At 41.5% G+C, this 21048-nt stretch overlaps 1 protein-coding gene across 2 annotated transcripts in view; it reads right to left on the bottom strand.

The window, feature by feature from the left end:
* LOC116835908 (cytochrome P450 4V2-like) overlaps positions 1-21048 on the bottom strand; it is a 122878-nt gene that overhangs the window by 68523 nt on the left and 33307 nt on the right. The window contains exons 1-2 of one of the 2 annotated variants that reach the window (XM_032799181.2): positions 6473-6767; positions 2840-2947 (exon numbers count right to left, since the gene is read on the bottom strand). In XM_032799181.2, the coding sequence (XP_032655072.1) occupies positions 2840-2947; positions 6473-6567 (203 nt within the window). In that variant the 5' untranslated portion in view covers positions 6568-6767. Of the gene's footprint in view, positions 1-2839; positions 2948-6472; positions 6768-21048 lie in introns of those variants that run through there. The other variant, XM_032799182.1, reaches the window with a different exon arrangement.

The following is a 21048-nucleotide window of genomic DNA, read 5'->3' as shown; positions in this document are numbered from 1 at the left end:
ACCTTTCCTTCCGCACTGCTGCTGTAGAGCTGGGCCCTCAGTCAGCAGCTGCTGCTGTTCAGCCACACAGCTCTGAAGGCAACACAGAAGTGGGGGCAATACCGTGACCATCCTAAAATAACCCTGTGACACTCCAACTCCCTTTTGGATCAGGACCCCCAATTTGAGAAACTGTGGTCTCCCTCGTGAAATCTGCACAGGATAGGGTAAAAGCACACACAAGACCAGATTTCACAGTCCATGACGTGTTTTTCATGGCTGTGAATTTGGTAGGGCCCTACTGATAGGTTAACTTTTCTACCATATTACACTGCTGGGTGATTATCATTTTAACTATTACCAGGACACCCAGAACATGTGTATAGGCATTTACCTTACACATGCGTCCATGTACACGCATACATCCTAAATATGTGAAAGGTCCTGAAAGAATGTGTGTCCTTCACAGTAAAGTCAGTGCAGCCAAAACTGTACAAGTTATAGAGAAGTAAACCTTTCAAAATCTATTAGAAACTGCATTATTTCTTATAATAAAGTGTTTAAAACTATAAAAGTTTCAATTAGTATTGCTTTATTATATTTACTGCTATGTATTATCTTTTACACATACAGAGAGTGGTCTTGTGATGGTTTGGGCCCTTTGAGGTGTCACCTGATGTGCTGCGGTGCCAGAGTCAGCCTATTCTGCCAGCCTGGGTCCCCTTTACCTGGCCTTCCTGGGCTAGGCTCACAAGCCTTTTCCAGGCAAGCACACAGGCAGGGCCACACCCAGCTGCATAGAGAGACAGAGATCCTTTCTGGTGCCCATTCCCTTTAAGGGGTACAAACCCAAAGGTTTTATGAAATTCGCCTCCTCCCTCAATGTGGAGGGAGATATGCACAACTTCTTGCCCAAACCCCAGTTGGCAGTTACATAAACTGGGTTATATTATAAGCAAGAAATAAGTTTATTAACTACAAAAGGTGAATTTTAAGTGAATACAAGAGATAACAGACAGAACAAAGCAGATTACTGACCAAATAAAACAAAGTACACAAGCTAAGCTCAATATACTTAAGAAACGTTACAAAATGTAAATTCTCACACTAAATGTTATTTAAGACAGGTTGCAAAGTTTCTGTGGTTCAGATCTCCAGTTATATTTCCTTTTCAGACTGGACTTCGTCTCAGTCTGGACTCCCCCTTGCCTTCCCTTCAGGTGGCTTTAGCAGTCTTTCTTCTTGGGCATGGAGAGGTGGAGTCTCATTTGCCTTCCTCCCCACCCTTAAACAGGATTTACATAAGGCAGGAATCCTTTGTTTCCCAAATTGACTCCCCTTCCCTTCCAATGGAAAGTTACAAGAAGTCCCAGGTAATGTTTAGTATCAGGTGACAAGACCACCTGATTCTGTAGTGTTACAGTGTCCATAAGTCAGTGGCAGTATGGATTGTTCCCAGGAAGGCCAAGCCTTTTCACAATCCATTGTCCTCGTTAATGGGTCATCGGCCCTGTCTGGCTTTTCTATTGTCATACCTGAAGAGTTAGCAGAGGGCGTCACTCAAAGTAGCACAGTTGAAATACAGATACACAGTCAACATTCCTAACTTCAGATACTGAAATGATACAGTCATACAAATTGAATAATCACATTCAGTAAATCATAACGTTTCCAATGACACCTTATAAGACCCCATCTTCCATAAAGTACATCTCAGTTATGTCACATTCATAACATAAGCATATTTTCATAAAGAATATGGAGTGAAACATCACACAGCCTATTGCAAACTTTCAGTTATGGGTTTTGAGTTTGTCAGGAGGCTTTTAAATGGCTATACTCTGGATCCTCCAACACTGGAATGCAGTGAAGATCCAGGCAGTCATCTTTGCAGACCAGCCAACTTCTAGGTAGTGGTAGTTGGAGTGAGGCCTCTTTGAAGTTAGCTGATCTACAAAAACAGTTAGCTTTCTCTTCACTGAACTCTGAAGTTTGAACCTGGACTCTCCATGCTAGCTGGTGCCTCTTCATTTTGCTCTGAGGTTGTGGAGCCCAGGGGCATAGTTAAAACCAAGAGATATTTACAGGAGATCTGATTAACAAGAACTTGGGTAAATTAGGGTTATTTGTACTTTAGGCAGTACAGAGCCTGAGCATTTCTGTTCCTAGATTAAATGCTTTGAGATACAATAATAATAACTTTATAAAAAAAGAAGAATCTGGGATTATGTTACTCAGCAAGTGGGGGCAGAGGTGCGGAAAGGAATAATAAACACTGAGAAGCAAAGAATCATGGACAAAATATTAAGTACATTGAAGAAAATGCAGACCATAGGCAAATGTTATCAGCCTGAAATGCAGAGAAGACAACTTTGAGTTAAGCAGAGTAATACATAAAAAGGTGAATTTACTTGCTATCTCAGCTAGTTAAACTGCTGCTTCCCCTGCATGGCACAATGTTTATTTGGAAAGTTGAAGTCCTCACTTAACACCTGTTATCCATGAAAATGACCTGGAAATGACCAATGAAATCCAAGAGGTAATCTGAAAATAATCACTTGAATTAAGAGAGGATGTTTCTTGATCCATTACTCCTGCAGGAAAAGCTTACTGAACAATGATGGATGACATTCATTTTAACTATGTTAGAGAATGTACTTCAGTGAAAAGAAACTGCACTACATTTGTGTAAACACACAGTATTAAATGTAGCCACTTTTTTCCAAAATAATAAAGCAACCCATTAATTATCCAGATTTGCTGTAGACACATTGTAATATCTAGTTATAATGGATTATATCACCATACTTAGCCCATTGTTCTATTATTAATAAGTACTATTTCAGAAGTTAATGCATACCAGGTAAAATTGTCAATGGCGTCCTGCACATTTCTCATAAAAATTGCTGGAAGATCTCCACTCTTCCCTGGGAAACAATGATCTGTAGATCCTTTGGACAGCCCCTTTCTGAAAACACCACAAGAAAACAATAACAATTCTATAGGCTGTACATAATCATAACTCATGTCTCACAATCAAAAACAAAGGGTAGAAACTAACTACTGGTACAGCAGACTATTATATAGCCAAATGACAAGAGCGGATCTGATTTAAAAGAGGTTCAGAGCAAATGATTTTCACTCTGGAACTGATACTGTAAATTCCAGTCACAAGTGAAAGAAGAGAACTCTGGATTCCTGTACAACACTCAAGAATGTGCACTTATGGTGAGAGAGGTAGTACAGCGCTGTAAGACAGAATGAATTTACTCCCAAACTGGCAAATAAGGCGGCTTCTGCCTAGGAACTAGTACTATAATCAGGGATCGGAGGGGAGATCCTAGAAACCTTTTGCACACAATCATCAGTCAATGGGATTATTTGTTTAAAAGAACTGGAGGACCGGGTGCCAAGGTGGCAATGAAAAAAAGAAAATAAATTAGCTTTCCATTTAGTCCATTTATAGAAAAAAAAACAGTATTATTTTCCATCTTCCTGCAACCTGTTTTTCTTTATGGACTCAAACAACTTATTTGCAGGATTTGGAGCGACGACTGTATAATTGCAGAATAAGGCATCTCTCACCACTAGACAGGAACACTGGCTGAAAAGTATCTGATCTATGAATTCAGAACAATTACTTGAATTTCCGCCTCGGACAACTCCTTAAAAGTGTTAATGAACAAAAATGTTTGCTCAAACAATTTTAAGATATAGTAAGTCAATTTACAAGAGCTTTCCTGAGGAAAAAAAAACTGAGTGTACTTTTAATGGAATTAAAGGCTTATTTTAAGAGTGGTATTAATCTGTACAGAAATCTACATGTTATTCTTCAAACATTTCTTTACCCTGTATTTTGCAGTTCAGAAACCACAGGAAAAACACTCATGCAGTATTCCCTCCCAGGACCAGAAGTACTTCAAAAGTACAAAACAGTAATTGTTCAGACAGTACTTAGTTAAATAAATGTTGTTGTTCAATTATTAACCTGCAGCTGGTTTCACTGCCTGTAAAGTCTGCAAGAAAAGAAGTTACAAATATGCTATTACATGGAATAGAGCCTTTTCAAAAAGTCTTTAAACAGCCAACTTAACATTTTCATTAGGAAATCTGAGATGCTAGTTAAATATCAAGATATGTGCACATATCAAGATTTTCATGAGCTGCTAAAGCACCATTACTTCAGTTCTCAAGAAATTTGGATCATTTGCATTAGGGAATAGGCCATAAAACTTTTCATTACTCTGCCCTTTCCAATGTAACAAATGTTAGTACTGATCTTCTGACTCATTTTGATTGCTTCTTATAAAATGCAGTTCTATGTTGCCACCCTCAATAACTTAAAAAGTCTATAAACCTTAAAGTACATTCTTTAAAATACACAGATGAGGAAAACTCTACTGTTGCTTTATTGCTATTTCTACTACAATATCTTACTGTGGAGAGAAAAGTTAGTAATTTTTAACTGGAATAGTTGTTAGTTTACAATCCTAAACGGCTAAAATCTAACTCAGTTGTGCAATTATTAAACTCATCTGTTTAGAACATACCACACTGAGAACTCCCATATAATAGCTCTAAGAGTACCCTAACAATCATTAGACTTATGACAATCTCCCAGCGACCTTAATGCTAATATACAAATAACATTACTCTGCCAACTAGCAGCCTTAAATAGTCAAATTCATGAAACACTTTACCTCAGCCAGCAGACAATAAAACCAGAAATACTCCAGAAAAGCCTCTCACCCTTAGATCACCCACAGTAATATAACCTCATCTCTCTCCAAAACCCTATCAAACACAATACTAATTTTTTTTCAATATTGCCATAATAATATAATCTCAGATAACATCTTAATTTTTGATACTTAGTTTTAGTTAAATTTGAACACACAATTTCTATTGAATATAGTATTGTTAAATCATTATATAGCAGTTTATGAAGTATAAATATATATTCAGAACACACACAATATTTTGCACAGACACAGGAGAGGGTTCAAAACACTATTTGAATGGTAGCTTGACGGGACAGCTGTGTTCTATTTTGATGCAGATACTTCTTAGGCATTTTTCTTAGATAATAAAAATAAATGAGCTAAATAAATATATACAGATAACTAATCTCTGATATTTATTAGGCTTTGCTGTGATGTTTTCATAAGCTCCCCAATATAAATTATTCCCAAAACTCCTAACTCTAACACTGCATGTAATATTACAAAATAGCTTTCTTTAGAGAAATCATCTGGCTTAGAAAAAAAATGGAAATAAATCTCTTTCGGAGAAATACATGCATCTGTAAACAGAATATATAGGCTCAACCCTGCAACCTGTTCTGAGATGAATAATTACTTACTTAATACCCATGTAAAGATTGTATGATCAGCCATACTATTTTCAGATTTGTCTTAGTGTTGACTGGGACTGAATGCAATGCATAAAGCCAATGTCTATGGTTAGGAGAAGAGTTCTGTGAAGAATGACAAGAGCACTGATTTCAATTGTACATATTTGCTTATTTCTAAAGAACACAGGTCAAATACAGCATTAAGTCACTACTCAGACATCAAAACTATCATCACAAACATGTACATTCCTATTTAATCCTGAATCTATCATGCACCTTTGACTGCCTCAGTCGCACTCTGCCCTCTACGCCATCTCCCCAGCGAATTCTAAAATTCCAAACTTCTGAACAGCTTTAAAACAGACATCATTACTTTAATTAAATCCACTGGCCACAGAAATGTTTCCTTTTTTTTTTCTTCCCAGATTTGAAACGCACACCTTACACGCCTATGATTAAAATAACCTGAGGCCCCAGTAGGACAACAGTCAGTCTACAATGATGATGGTATTCATCGTCAGATATCTTGTGCCTCCTGAATACTAGAAAAAGAACCTCATACTTTTCAAAAGGAGAGATTCCCAAGAGAGGCTGAGATACTGAACTGGAAATCATGACATTTGTATTAATAAACAAAATCTATTTGTACAGAATTTTTAATGTAAGAGTTTTTCTTGCTCCGTCAGAGATCTGTGTGAGTTGTTCTCCTGGCACTGGGAGAGCCTGGAGCTACAGGCTGAGGTATGAAAAAGTAACAATTACAAAAAAAAATGCAAGTACTCTAAAACAGGCTTTTTGGCCAGGAAAAACACTTGATGGTATGGTATAAAGATTTTACCGGTGATCCTTTGGAATGACTTATTGTTAGTAATTCAGTCACGCCAAATTTACACCAATACTTCTTGCTGCCACCCCACCTCATCATGTATTTTATACACCATTCACGTACCCTATTCCACACACTCCATCTTCACATACACACACACACACTGGACACGTGTAACACAGCCCCGCACACGCACTGCCCCCGAGAATTCTGACCTCCGCCTGCACACGCGCAGAGGCGGAGGCTGGTGTGTCTGCAGGGAGAGAGCCCCGAGGCGTGCTCGCAGCGCAGCCCCCCGTGTTTTCCAGCCTTACCCTATGACCACCAGCTCTGGATCTCGGGCACGCCGCGGCGGGTCGGAAGTCACAGGCGGGGGGCAGGGGCGCCGCACCCCGCTAGCCACGCGCATGAAAGGCGCAGAGAAGAGCGCCGCCCGGGCTCGCAGCAGCCCAGCAGGGTCCCGGTCCCTGCCCCTCCTGGCAGCCCCAGCGCGGACGCGGCTGCAAGCGGCGCCCCCCTGTCATGTGTCATTGTGACTCTCCATCTCCCATCGGGAGAGAGGCCGGGGCGAGTGGGAAAGGGGTCTGCGGGGTCGGGCTGCTCCGGATCCGCTGCAGCTTCACCCTCCGCTCGCTGCGAGCCCTTCGCCGCGGCCGCAGGTGGCGGGGAGCGGAATTCCACAACAGCTGCAGTAAGCGGGGCAGGCGAGCGGGCGGCTCCTCTCCAGGGCGCGGCTCGCCCCTGGGCAGATACTGGGGCTCGCGGGCCCATGCGCCAAAAAACCGCACTCTAGCCAGCCTCCTCCATTGCCCGAACAACCCTCGCCACACCCAAGTGACCGACCCATCCAGCTCCCAGACCCTGCCCTCCTTTCTCACCCACTACCCCTCCACCCCACACCCGCCCCTTCTCTCCTACCAATTATTCCCTCCTCCCAGGACCAAGAACCTTAATGCCCATACCCCCTAAACCCAACAAAGGCCTAGCCATCCCCCAGCAGTGCTGGAGCAATTTGTAGCGTAGGGGTGCTGAGAGCCATTGAACCAAACTGTTAACCCTCTATACAATGGAAACCACTTCAAACCAGGGGGTGCTGAAGCTCCCCCAGTTCCAGAACCTATGCCACCCCCCCCACCTTTGTATTAGCCAATGAGAAAAACCATTTTCACCATCTTAACACACACCTGCCAAGTCCTTCCACCCCACATGATATCAGAATAGGTTCCCCCTCTTCCCATCCCACCCACAAGGAAGGGAAGCACGGAGGCGTTTTAAGGAGACCAGTGGCTCACAGAAACCTGTGCAGGTCAAGACCACTGTCTCCCTTCTGCCCCTTTTTCACAGGATTTTCAGAGCATGGCTGTTGCTGGACTGCTCACCAGGGTCCAGATTCTGCCAGCATCGAGTAGCATTTTACTGCCCTCCTAACCCTACTGAAATGACAGGATTACTCACAAAGAAAAGTACTACTCACTGAATACTACTGGTTGAATCTGGCCCACCTTATTTGGATGAGAGAAATGCTAAAATAAAACAAAAAGCAACAGTGGTAGGAACAATTGCTACCAAAAACAGTGGTTAAAAATACTCCTGTTCTGGAAATAGTACCAGGCATAGGGTTGGAATAAGCTACAGCATCAGTCCAGGCAACAAGAATGTATGCACACTGTCCATGCACAGTAACCCATAGATATATGGAGAAAAGAAGATAATTACTGTCACTCCGGGGAATGATGGTGATTCCTCCTTTGTTCAGGTGTTGGAATTTTTATTTCAAAAGCACCATTTAATAAAGAAATTCCAAGGGAGATTTCCACCAATTGACTTTAAATGAAGGTTTATTTCAGAAATGAGTTTCTAATGCAGTTTATTCACTACAAAATTCCTGTGCTTGCCCATGGTCCTAGCCGGTGTAGCCTATTGAGTATTTCCTAAATGTACCATTTAAAAATTTCTTTGTACCTAATGATATGCCATATTAAATAATTCCACACACTCCCACTCCTACCCTCGCTTCCCCAGCTGTTTCTGAAACAATTCCTTTATGATTGGTTTGATGCAAAAGAAAGGCGAAGCACCAGGTAACACCTACATCAAGCCTTGGCTTTCCTTTGCAGGGGTTAATGAATTTGGGAAAACAAGTCAATCCAGAGCAAAGAGTTGGCTAGCAGCCTCTCCCTCAAAATCCTACTGTGCGGGCAGGAGGAGGGCCATCTCAGATAAACTGGAATGGATTAATTTTCCCCTCCACTATCCCAATTTAAAGTATAGCTAATCTTCATGCTACAGGCAATTGAGGAATGTGTGTGACTGCATATTTACTCCAGAGCACTTCCCACTGCTGCCAGTGTACAGGTTCCAACAAAACACGTACATCTCAGATAAACACTGTACATCTCTCCATAAACAAATACTACCAGGAAAGGGAGAGGTCTCAGGGGAGCTAAAAATAAACTGCTAAAATAGGAGGAACAATTTGCTAAGCTATATTAAAATATTTAAATCTTGAAAGTGTAATATTTAGATTATAGGGGGTTTTATTTTGGTTTGTTTTAAGAGGAATGAAAAGGAAAGTATGCAGAAATATTTCTAATGTTTACAAATACAGCTATCCTCACAGATAAGATTGAAAAACATTTACTTTACACATTCTTCTGAACCACTACAACACTAAATAATAACAAACACATTACACAATTCAGGCAATAAACACAAAAGAGCATTGCAACATACTTTTAACTGTAAGCCACTATGAATAAAGACACTAACAAAATGCTGCTTATGAATTGCACACTGTATATCTGAGTATAAATGAGAAATATTTGCTTTGTTCTAAACTATAATGTAGTTTTATACTGCCAATAGGTGGCTATTTTGTTTATCAGAGTGTTACACTAACACCACAATACAGCAGCCCTTAGGGACAAGTCACTTCAGTTATAAGACCCTAATTTACAGTTCCTTATGACAGTCTTTAAAAAAAAAAAAACCGGAGGGTGACATTTTTCATATTTGGTCACAGTCTAGTGATGAATTTTATGAGGAAAATTTGACAAAAAAATCCATTTGGTTGCCTGAGATACTGGGGATGGGGATTTTCACCAGGTAAAACATCATTTTTTCCTCTACTTGGATATCACAAATACTGAGGGGAACCAGGGAAGCTGAATCAAATAGATCACAAAGGGAAGAACCACTAAAGCCATAATTCCAATGTGGAGCTCCACTAGTGGTAGCAATTGTGAAAGCTGCAATTAGGATACTTAAAACACTTATGGAATGGACTAGGAAGAGGACAGGATTGTGGCTAAAAGGGGGCCAAATTTTCATCCCCTACACGGAGTTCAAGTAAAAGGGTTTTGCACAGGAGACTTATACAGTGGCTTGGAGGACAAAAATCCCCTCACCTGAAGACGAAGGCACGGCATGGAGCACCTGCACAGGTCGGGGTGCAGTGAATTTCCCAAGTAGGGATGAGATGTTAAATACAGTATCATTCAGTGGTCATTAAGGGCTACACCCTGCTCTAAACAAGGAAAGAGAGAGAAAGAATGCAAGGCTCTTGAGGCCTCTACAGAGTGTGCTGGGCCCTTCTCATTGCTTCCTAGCCACTCACCAGGCAGCATCTCTTTCATGACCTGTACTGTCATTAAGAGTTTCTACTAATCCCTCCAAGTGGAAGGAGTTTGGTGTGGAAGTCAATGCAGATTCAAGCATCATTAACTCCTGTCTCAATATCTTTCTCTGTTGGAGTGGAGTGTTCTGCATAGAGTGATTGCATCCCCCCCGCTCCATCCTCAGTATGTATCCTGAATGCGAGGTGGAGCTGGTGCAGAGTGCCTTTTGCCAGCTCAGAGAAAATGAAGAGTGCATAGTGTGTAGGCTCCACTGTACCCCTCTATGTTCTTTTGTACTCTGTTTTGTTTCAACACCTTGATGTAGAGGAGAATATAGGGCCTCAAATGAGAGAGCAGAAGCATATGGCAGTGCATAATGCCAAAGAAATTGCACAGAGGGTGCTGAAGTACTCATGGAAGAATCTATGGGCAGGAGAAAATACTGGGCTCTCTGTAGGAAGGGTACAAGAGAGAACCAGAGGTTTATATAAGAGAGTACAGAACTGCTGTGTTTTAAATATAGTTCAGGAGTGCATGAGGGTATTTTAGATTATAAACTCCTGAAGGCAGGGATTGTCTCCTTTTGTGTTTGTACAATGCCTAGCCCAACGGACTCCTGGTCTATGACTGAGCCCTCTAGGTGCTACAAATGCAATACAATAATATCTATGAAATAGGTCTGGGAACACATAAGAGAACACTTTAGGGGAATGTGGGAATATCTCAAAAGTCTCTAAAATGGGTCAGCAACCTTTGAGAAGTGGTGTGTCAAGTCTTCATTAATTTAAGCTTTCGCATGCCAGTAAAAGGTTTCACATGCCAGACTGGCAGTGCAGGCAGCAGACAAAACCCCAGACCAGCAGTGGATGGTGTTCCAGCCGCCAGCCCCGCTCAGCCTGGGTCTGGGCTGTTGGCCCCGCTCAGCCTGCTGCCGGCCAGGTTCCGTCCATCTAGGCCGGCAGCGGGCTGAGCAGGGCTGGGACCCTGGTTGGCAGCAGCTTGCCACTAAAAATCAGCCCACGTGCTGCAGGTTGCCGACCCCTGCTCTAAAAGGAGGTTTGTGAGCATAATAGGAACCTTAGGAAATTGACAGATTCAGGAAAACACTGAGGAGCATCTACAAAGCTGGAGCACTTAAATGAAGTATTAAACAGGAGGGGTACAGAAGAATTATTCTCAGGGGATGTTGAATTACACGAGGGAACTCTGAAAATGTGGCTGAAGTGCACAGGAAGGCTTCTAAATGGTGTGCAAAAAGCATCAAGTATTTAAAAAGAAATAGAGGATCATAGGGCATTTCTATAAGAAAGGTGTGGTAAAAGTTTCTAGGGGAAAGTTGTGGAGCACTTCAAGGTCTCTAAACAGGAAAACAGACTACTGAAATTTTCAAATGAATTAACAGAAGTGTATGGCTGTGATATAGAATTGGGGTCATTAGAGGAAGGGTACAAAAAGGACTTGGAACTTCTACAGTGATCATATATGGAAGTGTATGGGTGATCTCCAAGAGAAATGGATACTCAGAGCAAAGGAAAGTAACCAAAGGGGCACAAAATTTTTAAAATTAGGGTTGTTGGATATACAGGAACTACAGTGCTTCAAGCAATCTTTAGAGTGGTAACAAAGCACATTGGAGAGAAATAGGGTGTGGCAACATGAGGTCTTTACAGGTGAATTCAAGAGCACACTGACTATCCTTAAAGGGCAAGGTAACCACATGCAACTTTGTCTCTTTCTTCCTTTTCTGACCCATTTCTCTCTTCCATTACAGCATACTAAGCAACAGAAGAAAATTTTAACAATCAACATGAATTTGCCCAATGCAGTCTTGAGCAATATTTTCCCAGAAGCACTGGCTACAATAGTGTAAATTAAACTAGTTTTGACTCATCATCTTCAAGCTGCTGCTGCAAGCACATCTGAGGAAATAATACTCTGCAGGAGGACAAATACAATGTTGCTGATGGGAGAATCCTGTGGAAATAATTATTAGTGTGTGTTGCAAATGTGATGGGGAGGGAAACTGCAGATGCGGCAAATGTAGGATAACTGCAATATCATATCTTTTTAAAACTCCTGTATCCTCAGAGACTATACTAAAATAGATGTTAGATAACTGACTATGCTACAAAATGAAACCCTAAGAAGAAATCAGTGGCAAGCTTCCATGCCTGAAATGACAACTGCAGTCACCTCAACTTCCTTTTTTTTCTCCTCTCAAGTTATATCTTGTGTCTTAAAATATGCATTTTATAGTGGTTTGCAAAGATCTAAAGAAAATATATTTCTAGAATGAAGATTGTAAATTACAACTGTTTTACATCAAGAAATAAATAAGAAGAATAAGATTATGGAAATGATAGACTATCATATCAGCTGAACAAGTGCGTGCCAAAGGAAACAAAATATTAGAAGAAAAATATTTATTGATTCTAATATGATTTATTGCAGGCTGTAACATACATGCTCTAGTTTGCCAAAGGCAATAAAACCCAAAGAGGAAGTTCAAGATATGGAGAATTACAGATGGAAAAGGGAAGTGATAAAAGGCTGTCTATAAAGCTACCATGCGAAAACTTTTAAAAGAAAAAAAAAAAGAAAAAGAAAACTGCAGATGCTAATTCCTTTTATTTCTCTAAAGCCAGGCAGTTTGTTGAATGGCTATTTTACCACATTTATTAACAAAGAACAGTATGACCTAGATTGCATGTGGTAACAAACAGTTCAACAAAGCTTCCTGTAAGGGGGATGGGGGGCATATTGCACAAAATCACTATCATCACTCCAAAAAATAATGCAAATGGGAATGCCACTTGAATTTACAGTCCCAACAGAGATACAAAACCTTCACAACTGTATTTACAACTTAAGTTAGGCTCAGTACATTATAATTTACACAATAAATATTTGCAGTGCAATACAGGGGACAAAAGAGTCCCTCCCCTGAAAAGCTTGCTACCTAAGTTAAGAAGAAATTGACTAGCACAGGTACAGATACATAAAATCATAGAAGTGTAAAACTGGAAGGGACCTCAGTAGGTCATCTAATCTGCCTTACATTCAAGACAGAACTATATAATAACTTGACCATTCTTGGTAGGTGTTTGTCTAATCTGTTCTTAAAAACATGCAAGTATGGAGATTCCACAACTTCTCTAGGCAATTTGTTCCAGTGCTCAACAACCCGGACAGTTAGGAAGTTTTTCCTAATGTCCAAGCTAACCTTCCTTTGCTACAATTTAATCCCATTGCTTCTTGTCCTATCTTTAGAGGTTAAAGAGTACAATTTTTCACCCTCCTCCTTGTATCAACCTTTTATGCACTTGAAAACTATTATAATGTTCCCTCTCAGTCTTCTCTTCTCCAGCCTAAACAAACCCAATTTTTTTAATCTTGCCTCATAGGTCATGTTTTCTAGACTTTTAATAATTTTAGTTGTTCTCCTCTGGACTTTCTCCGATTTGTCCACATCTTTCCTGGAATGTGGCACCCAGAACTGGACACAATACTCCATGAGGCAATATCGGTATGGAGAAGAGTGGAAGAACTACTTCTCGTGTCTTGCTTACAACACTCCTGCTAATAAATCCCAGAATTATGTTTGCTTTTTTTTGCAACAGTGTTACACTGTTAACTAATATTTAGCTTGTGATTCACTATAATCCTCAGACTGCTTTCCTCTGTACTTCTTCCTAGGCAGTGAGGGGAAGGAGAGAGAACAGGAAGAGAGAATGAGAGTGATTATAGTAAGATCACATTATTAATATTTTAGGGATTAATGCATATAGCATCGAAAGTTTCATGATTCCTCTTCGATGTCACTACTTAGCAGGGGAAACTAAGGTTTATGGATCTTACACTATGTGAGGGATTTGACAGAGTGGAGAGATGGCAGAGAGGGTCAAGAAAGGAGTTCCAGACTTAGGAGTCACATAAAAGAAAGTGAGAAGAACATGTGAGGAAGAAATGAAGGAGGTTATTAGAACTGTGGCTTAAGCTGAATGAAGAGGTGAGGAGAAGAGTGAAGAGGATGGGGAGGAGTATCAAAATAAATGCAAACGGAGAGAGATGCAAAAACTAAGACTATGTCTATGCTACAGGCTTCTGTCAGTATAGATATATGTTGATTGGGGCATGAAGAGATGTGATCACTGACTGACACAGCTATGCTGACAGACATCTGTAGGGTAGATACAGTTATACTGGTAAATCTGCACTTTTACTGGTGTAGCTTGCTTCACTTGTAGGGGGTAATTTTACCATACTGGTACAAAGCACATCTTTCCTAATATAGCTGTAGCCATACTAGGAGTTCTTCGTCAGTGTAGTATACCAGTATTCCTAGACCAGTAAAGCGCTGCTAGTGTAGACTTAGCTTGAGTTGTGCATGGCCTTAAAGGAGTTTGAATTTGTTACAAAAAGCATGAGAAAGCCAGTGAAGAGGAACTGAACATAATAAGAGAGAGAGGTGTCAGATCATTTTCCCATCTAATTTTGGACAAACTAAAGGGGAAGAATAATCAGGGAAACCAGAAAGGAGGAAGTACTTTAAATTCAAGAAAAGAAATTGGAATAGATAAGAACGGCTTGAGGTGGACAGCATCACAATAGCAACCATCTTATTTGATTTGGACAATGTGAGGAGGGTGACGTAGGGTACCCCACTTCAGCAATACTAAGAGTATGGTCATTGGCACTGTCTAAGTCAAAGTTCCTCCAAGCCAATGGTTCATTGGGCAGACACAGAGAAGACAGGTCAGTTTCATAGTCAACAGTACACAGGGGAATGACGTGACCAGCATCATGTCTGATGTAAGGGATCAGGGCATAGGCAGTCTTGCCTAAAAGTCACAGACGGGCCAACCCATCTGTCAAGGATGGCTACAAGGCAGAAGTCAGCAAGCAGGGATCAGAATAATCACTAGAAACAAGATCAATAAGCAAGAGTCTGGGTCAGAGTCAAGGGGGGGTCAGAGGCCAGAGATCAGAGATAGTTAGGCTAGAATCAGGACGAAGGAAGAAAAGTGAGAGTCAGGCAGGGGTTGGAGACTGGAGATCAGAAAGGTAGTGAGGTCTGGAGTTGCAGCAGGCCAGAAATCTGTGTAGTTGCCCAGACAACTTCCTGTTGTACCATCTAGGGTTAAATAGCGAGTATGGGACAATCAGAGGGTCGTAGGTTGCTATCACTCTGGACAGTACTTCTGGCAGCACCTAATCTCCATAGTGCCCCTTGGATGCGGCAGTGCATCGTCTTCTGGTACAACATCACCTGTCCCAGGCTCTGCAGACCTGGGTTCTAGTCACATGGATCAATACATTACACACACACACACACACACACACTACTTCCTCTGGGTTGGCCTCAGGCCTGTTTTATCCAGCTGGCCTTGAGGAAACCTTTTCAGCAGGTCAGGGCATGACATGGGCAGCAGCTATGCTCTTCAGGATCATAGCCCTCCCAGTCACTGAGATAGTATAGTCTCCCATTCTGCAGTTTAGAGTATGGGATCATATGGACTATCCTCATGCCCTTGGACCTGGAATGGTGGGGTGGCTGTTTGGACTGGTCAAGAAAAGGGTCCTCCATGTAAGACTTCAGGAGGGATACACTGAAAACATGATACGCCTTAAGCGATTGAGGGCTCTACAGTTTGAAGGTTACAGGGTTGATTTGCTGATAAATCCAGAATGGTCCAAGTAACTGGTGGTCTAGCTTGCAGATCAGCCTGTTCATACAAAGATATTTTGCTGCAAGCCAGATTATTTGGCCCACTGTGAGAGCTGGACCTTCCTGGCATCAACAGTCCACATACCACTTGTAGTCCTTTTTCGTGTCTTTGCGGTGGTCTTTAAGTTCCTCCTGGATAGGATTAATTCATTGGATCCAGTCAGTGGCTGCTGGGTTTGGGCAGGCTGTCAGCAAAGCTGGGTGGAAATGAGGGTGGAACCCATAATTTGCAAAAATGGGGACTCTGCCCCGTGAAGGCATGGTCAGCATTGTTGTACGAGAACTCAGCATAAGGCAGGGGGGAGAACAGTTATCAGAATGGTAGTTGACAAAGCATGTTAGGTATTGCTCTAGTACTTGATCCACCTTCTCTGTCTGCCCATCTGTCTGAAGGTGGTTCATAGGGGAGGTAAAAGCGCAAATGTTCAGTAACTGGAGCATTTCACACCAAAAGCATGAGACAAACTGCTGACCTTGGTCCAAGATAATACAGTCCAGAAGACCATGAAGATGGATTAACATGAACCACCAGCAGTTGAGCCGTTGCTTCAGCAAAAGGCAGGGCACCAAAGAGATTAAAGGCATCGTTTTGCTCACTTAGTCCACAATGGTCAAGACTACCACGTGGCCATCACAGTCAGGGAGTTCATGGAAATCCAGGGTGATCGATGCCCAGGTTATAGATAAGGAGAATGCCAATGGGGTATCTTGGTGTGTGCACCCAGGTCACAAGAATCAACATAATCCCAGACTTCAGTTTGTATTTGGGGTCACCAGAAGAAATGGAAAGTCACGCAGGAAGTCTTAAGGCAGCAAAAATAGCCCAACAATGAAATGTCATGACACATATGATGCACTTCTAGCCTGGAATGCCCTGGTGGAATGTAAATACGCACATTGAATTATGTGATTGTATTCCATGTGAATCATTGCATTTTGGTTCTGGCTCTCATTTGTTCAGGCTGTTCTGTCTCCTCCTGGGTTTACAGATCATCCCTCAAAGCAGATCAGATTAGACCAATAAGCTCTTGGTGTATCGCAACACTAAGGAAATAGGGTGTCGCCTCATTCCCTTGGTAGCATTCACCCTTTTGAGATAAGGGATCGTCTTTCCCATTCCTGGCTCCTGTGTGATAGGTAATAATGAAATCAAACCAAGAGAAGAACAATGCCTATCTGAGCGGTCTTTGGTTCAAGGTTCAAGTCTTACGAGGTTAATCAAGGTTATTATGGTCAGAAAAGACTTGCATCAGGTGTCAGATTCCCTTGAGGTGATGGCACCACTCTTCAAAGGCTGACTTAATCGTAAGCAGTTCATTGTCTAATATTTCGTAATTCCATTCAGCAGAGGTGAGTCTTTGGGAGGAGTTTGAGCAGCAGTACAGCACTTGCTGTAGCCTGCACCTCTGATGGCCTCAATGACAACATTGGATGCATCAGCCTCCACTATGAATGCCTAGGACAGATCCATATGTACTATATCAGGAGCAGTCATAAAAGTGGGTTGGGCTATACAAAGGCATGGTGAGCTTCAGGCATCTAAACAAATTTGATGGGTTTCCAGAGGAGGTTAGTCACGGTGGGTATTTGCCCTGAAAAGCCTGGAATGAACTATCGGTTAAAAATTTGCAAAGTTCAGAAAGCTCTGTAACTCCCAGGGGGACCTGGGAACTGCCCAGCTGCAGATGGCCTCCACCTTTTGCGAGTCCATCTTAATGTCCTCTGGGAAAAGGATAAAACCAAAACATTCTGAGGAGAACTGGTCAAAGGTACATTTTTCCAGTTTCACATATAATCTATTGTTCTGTAGTCTTTTCAGGATGGAATGAACATGGTAACAATGTTGATCAGGGTTCTTTGAAAACACAAGTATGACACCAAAATAGGTGATTACATACTGGCCCAGAATGAAGTGTTGAAAGGTTATGGGAGCACAGGTCAGACTAAATGCCATTACTAAATATTCGTAGTGCCCATAGCAGGTTCAAAAGGCCGTCTTCCATTCGTCTCCTGCTCTAAGATACACTAGGTTGTAAGCCCTCCAGAGATCCAGTTGATGAAAATTCAGGAAGACCATACATGATCTGATAATTTTGAGATTAGGGGCAGAGTATACTGGTGTCAGACCATCACGAGGCTTAGGGCCCGACAGTGTACGCAGACGCGTAGCATTCCATCCTTTTGCTTAACAAAAAGGACCAGAGCCCCTGGCAGAGAGGTAGAGTGCAGGTGAAGCCCTAGGCCAGATTTTCCTGGATGTACGAACAAAGGGCTGCCGATTCTGGCTCAGACATTGCATAAATCCATCCGTAAATGACCTTCATCACAGGATGCAGGTCTAAGGGGTATTCATAGTCCCAGTGCAGATGTAGCATGTCTGCATTTTTCTTGGGAAGCTTAGGAGCAATTCCTCCTGGCTAGCTGTCATAAACAGATAGCTAAGGGTTAATGTTTCTTTCACCTGTAAAGGGTTAACAAAGGGAACCAAACACCTGACCAGAGGACCAATCAGGAAACCGGATTTTTCAAAGCCGAGGGAGGGATATTTGGGTCTGTGTCTTTGTCTGGCTCTCAGCTATGAGAGTTCGGATCTTGTTCTATTCTTAAAGCTTCTAATCTTTAGTTTCCAGTGTAGTACAAAGTGTAGAAAAATAATAGGCTGTTATTGTTTTTTTGTATTACATGTGTGGTAGTTTGCTGGAATGTTTTAAATTTGGAATATCTTTTTGATACGACTGTTATCATTATTTTTCTTTAGCAATAGACCTGTGTTATGTCACCTTGGTGCAGAGATCATGCTTACATGTTGTAGTTTCTCTGTTCTTTTTTTAAACATGATTATCGAGTTTGTTCTTCTGGAGTCAGCTTAAGGTAACGAAAGAGAGGAACTTCTCGTGTGTGTTAGATCTTACGAGGGTGAAGTGCTCTGGCAGCACAGGGCTTTGTGACCCTGTGGGGAGATGGCGGAAGAGAGGATAGAATCTTTTTGCTCCTGAGTTGTCGGCAGTTGTCTCTGTTGTGAAGAGAGAGACATGCTTCTGCCGATAATAAGGGCTGTGATGTAAAGAGGTTGCATCAGTAACTCTCAGGTTAGTCCAGAGAGGAAATTCTGGGGGGGAGAGAGGTAGGGGGAATAGTTTATTCCCCTTTGTTAGGAGACTCAGGGCATCTGAGTCTTGGGGGTCCCACAGGGAAGTTTTGGGGGACCCAAGTGTACCAGGCACTGGGATTCCTGGTTGGTGGCAGCGAGATCAGATCTAAGCTGGTAATTAAGCTTAGAAGGGTTCATGCTAGCTTCTTAGTTTATGAACACTAAGGTTCAAATATGAGTAGGAAAGCTATGATACTAGCCAATGCCAGAAATCTGTATGGTTGCCCAGACAACTTCTTGGAACACTCTCCAGGGTTAAATAGCGATCATGGGCCAATCAGAGGACCACAGGGTGCTTTCACTGTGGAACTTTTGTGTCATATTTCCTGTGGCGCCTAAGCTTCACCAGAGGGAGACCATGCAGAACCTCATCCAAGGAACACTGTGATGTGGAAACATCTGCTATCTCAGACTCTGCAGACCTAGGTTCTAGTCCCACATATCCTTACAATTGCCTTTGACTGCCCTAACCCAATGGATCAGGTATTCATTTTGCAACTGGGTGAACTGGAGCTGGCCGTTCAGTGTAATATCAAGAGAGATTTAAATACATGATCTTCAGGCTTCTAGTCAAGCATCTTAACCACTCTGCCACCATTTTGTTTGTTTTAAACTTAACTGGGTTTTTATTCCCCCTCACAAGCCTTCTCTCAATAGTGAGGATTTAAGAACCTAGCATAATTCCTGCTACATATATAAAATTAAACTCTACATAATAGCATCTGAATAAAGGAGAGATGGAGAACGCAGTCCCTTACACATGAAATTTACTATTTTTAAATGAGTATTTGGCACTTACATCCTACAGTGATAAGCAAATTAGAAATACATAGACAGAGAAAGAAAAAGGAAAGTTATCTTGCCGTTGAACATTTCATGAGTTTTCTCTCTGAGTCTGGATGTCATATCAGGGTTCTAAATGAAGGGAAAACTAAGGAGAAGTGTAATTGCATTTGTAAAAAGAGGTTTATTACATTAAATAACAGGAAAGCGCATGGCTGTTAACCGATGCCAGTTTTCAAACTGTATGCATACTCAATATGAAGATACTGGGTCAGATTCTCAGCTGGTTTAAGTCAGCACAGCTCTACTGAAGTTAATGCAACTACACCAATTTGCACTAGCTGAAAACTAGCTCTGTTTATGTGTAGAATACAGCACTGTATAATACATTTGTTAGTCTCTAAGATGCCACAAGTACGCCTCGTTATTTTGCTGATACAGACTAACACGCTACCACTCCGAAATCTAGCTCTGTTATAGTTACAAAACTAGATGGTCACTAGATGTCACTATTGTTCCACAAAAGAGTAACAGTATGCACTGACATTTTACTGGAGAAATTCATGGATGTCTACCATAGTAACATCTACATGGCTAAAAGGAAACTTTAATACAATGATAGTATTTACCTTGTCATGTGATGAAACTAAAATGCTTGAAATATTAATTCTCCACTAGAGATGGACCTGCATCCAAACCCAGGATCTGATCCCTCTTCTCACAAAATTTCAGTGGGGTGGGGTAAAAGAGGGAGTCAAAATCTAGATCTGAATTTTGCAGCTTTCAGGCCTATCATGTGCCTCTACTTTATAGCAGGGGGACTAGAGGTCAGTAACACAGAGTGTTATTCTGAGCTCTTTTACTGTCCTACTATGTAAGTTTGGGAAAGTCACTGACCCTTTCTGTGCTTCATTTTATCCACATAATAAATGAGTATATTAATATTACTTGCCTCACAGACTTTTTTTTTTTTTTTTTTACCACACAGAGAGCTTTGAGATCCATGAATGAAAGCCGCACTATCAGAAGCTTGTTCACCTGCACATCTACCAACGTGATATATGCCATCATGTGCCAGCAATGCCCCTCTGCCATGTACATTGGCTCAACCAGACAGCCTCTATGCAAAAGAATAAATGGACACAAATTAGATGTCAAGAAATATAACATTTAAAAACCAGTTGGAGAACACTTCAACCTCCCTGATCATTCAATTACAGACCTCAAAGTCACAATTCTCCAACAAAAAAACTTCAGAAACAAACTCCAACGAGAAACTGCTGAATTAGAATTAATTTCCACACTGGACATCATTAAATTAGGCTTGAATAAAGACTGGGAGTGGATGGGTCATTATGCAAAGTAAAAACTATTTCCCCATGCTAATTTTTCTCCTACTGTTACTCACACCCTCTTGTCAACTGTTGGAAATGAGCCATCCTGATTATCACTACAAAAGTGGTTTTTTTCCTCCTGCTGATAATAGAATCATAGAATCATAGATCATTAGGGTTGGAAGGGACCTCAGGAGATCATCTAGTCCAACCCCCTGCTCAAAGCAGCCCATCTTAATTGATTACTCTCGTTACAGTTGGTATGGTATTGCACTTT

The sequence above is a fragment of the Chelonoidis abingdonii genome, chromosome 5 (assembly GCF_003597395.2).
Source record: "Chelonoidis abingdonii isolate Lonesome George chromosome 5, CheloAbing_2.0, whole genome shotgun sequence".
In the NCBI taxonomy this organism is placed as follows: domain Eukaryota; kingdom Metazoa; phylum Chordata; order Testudines; family Testudinidae; genus Chelonoidis; species Chelonoidis abingdonii.
This window is presented reverse-complemented; position numbering and strand designations above follow the sequence as displayed.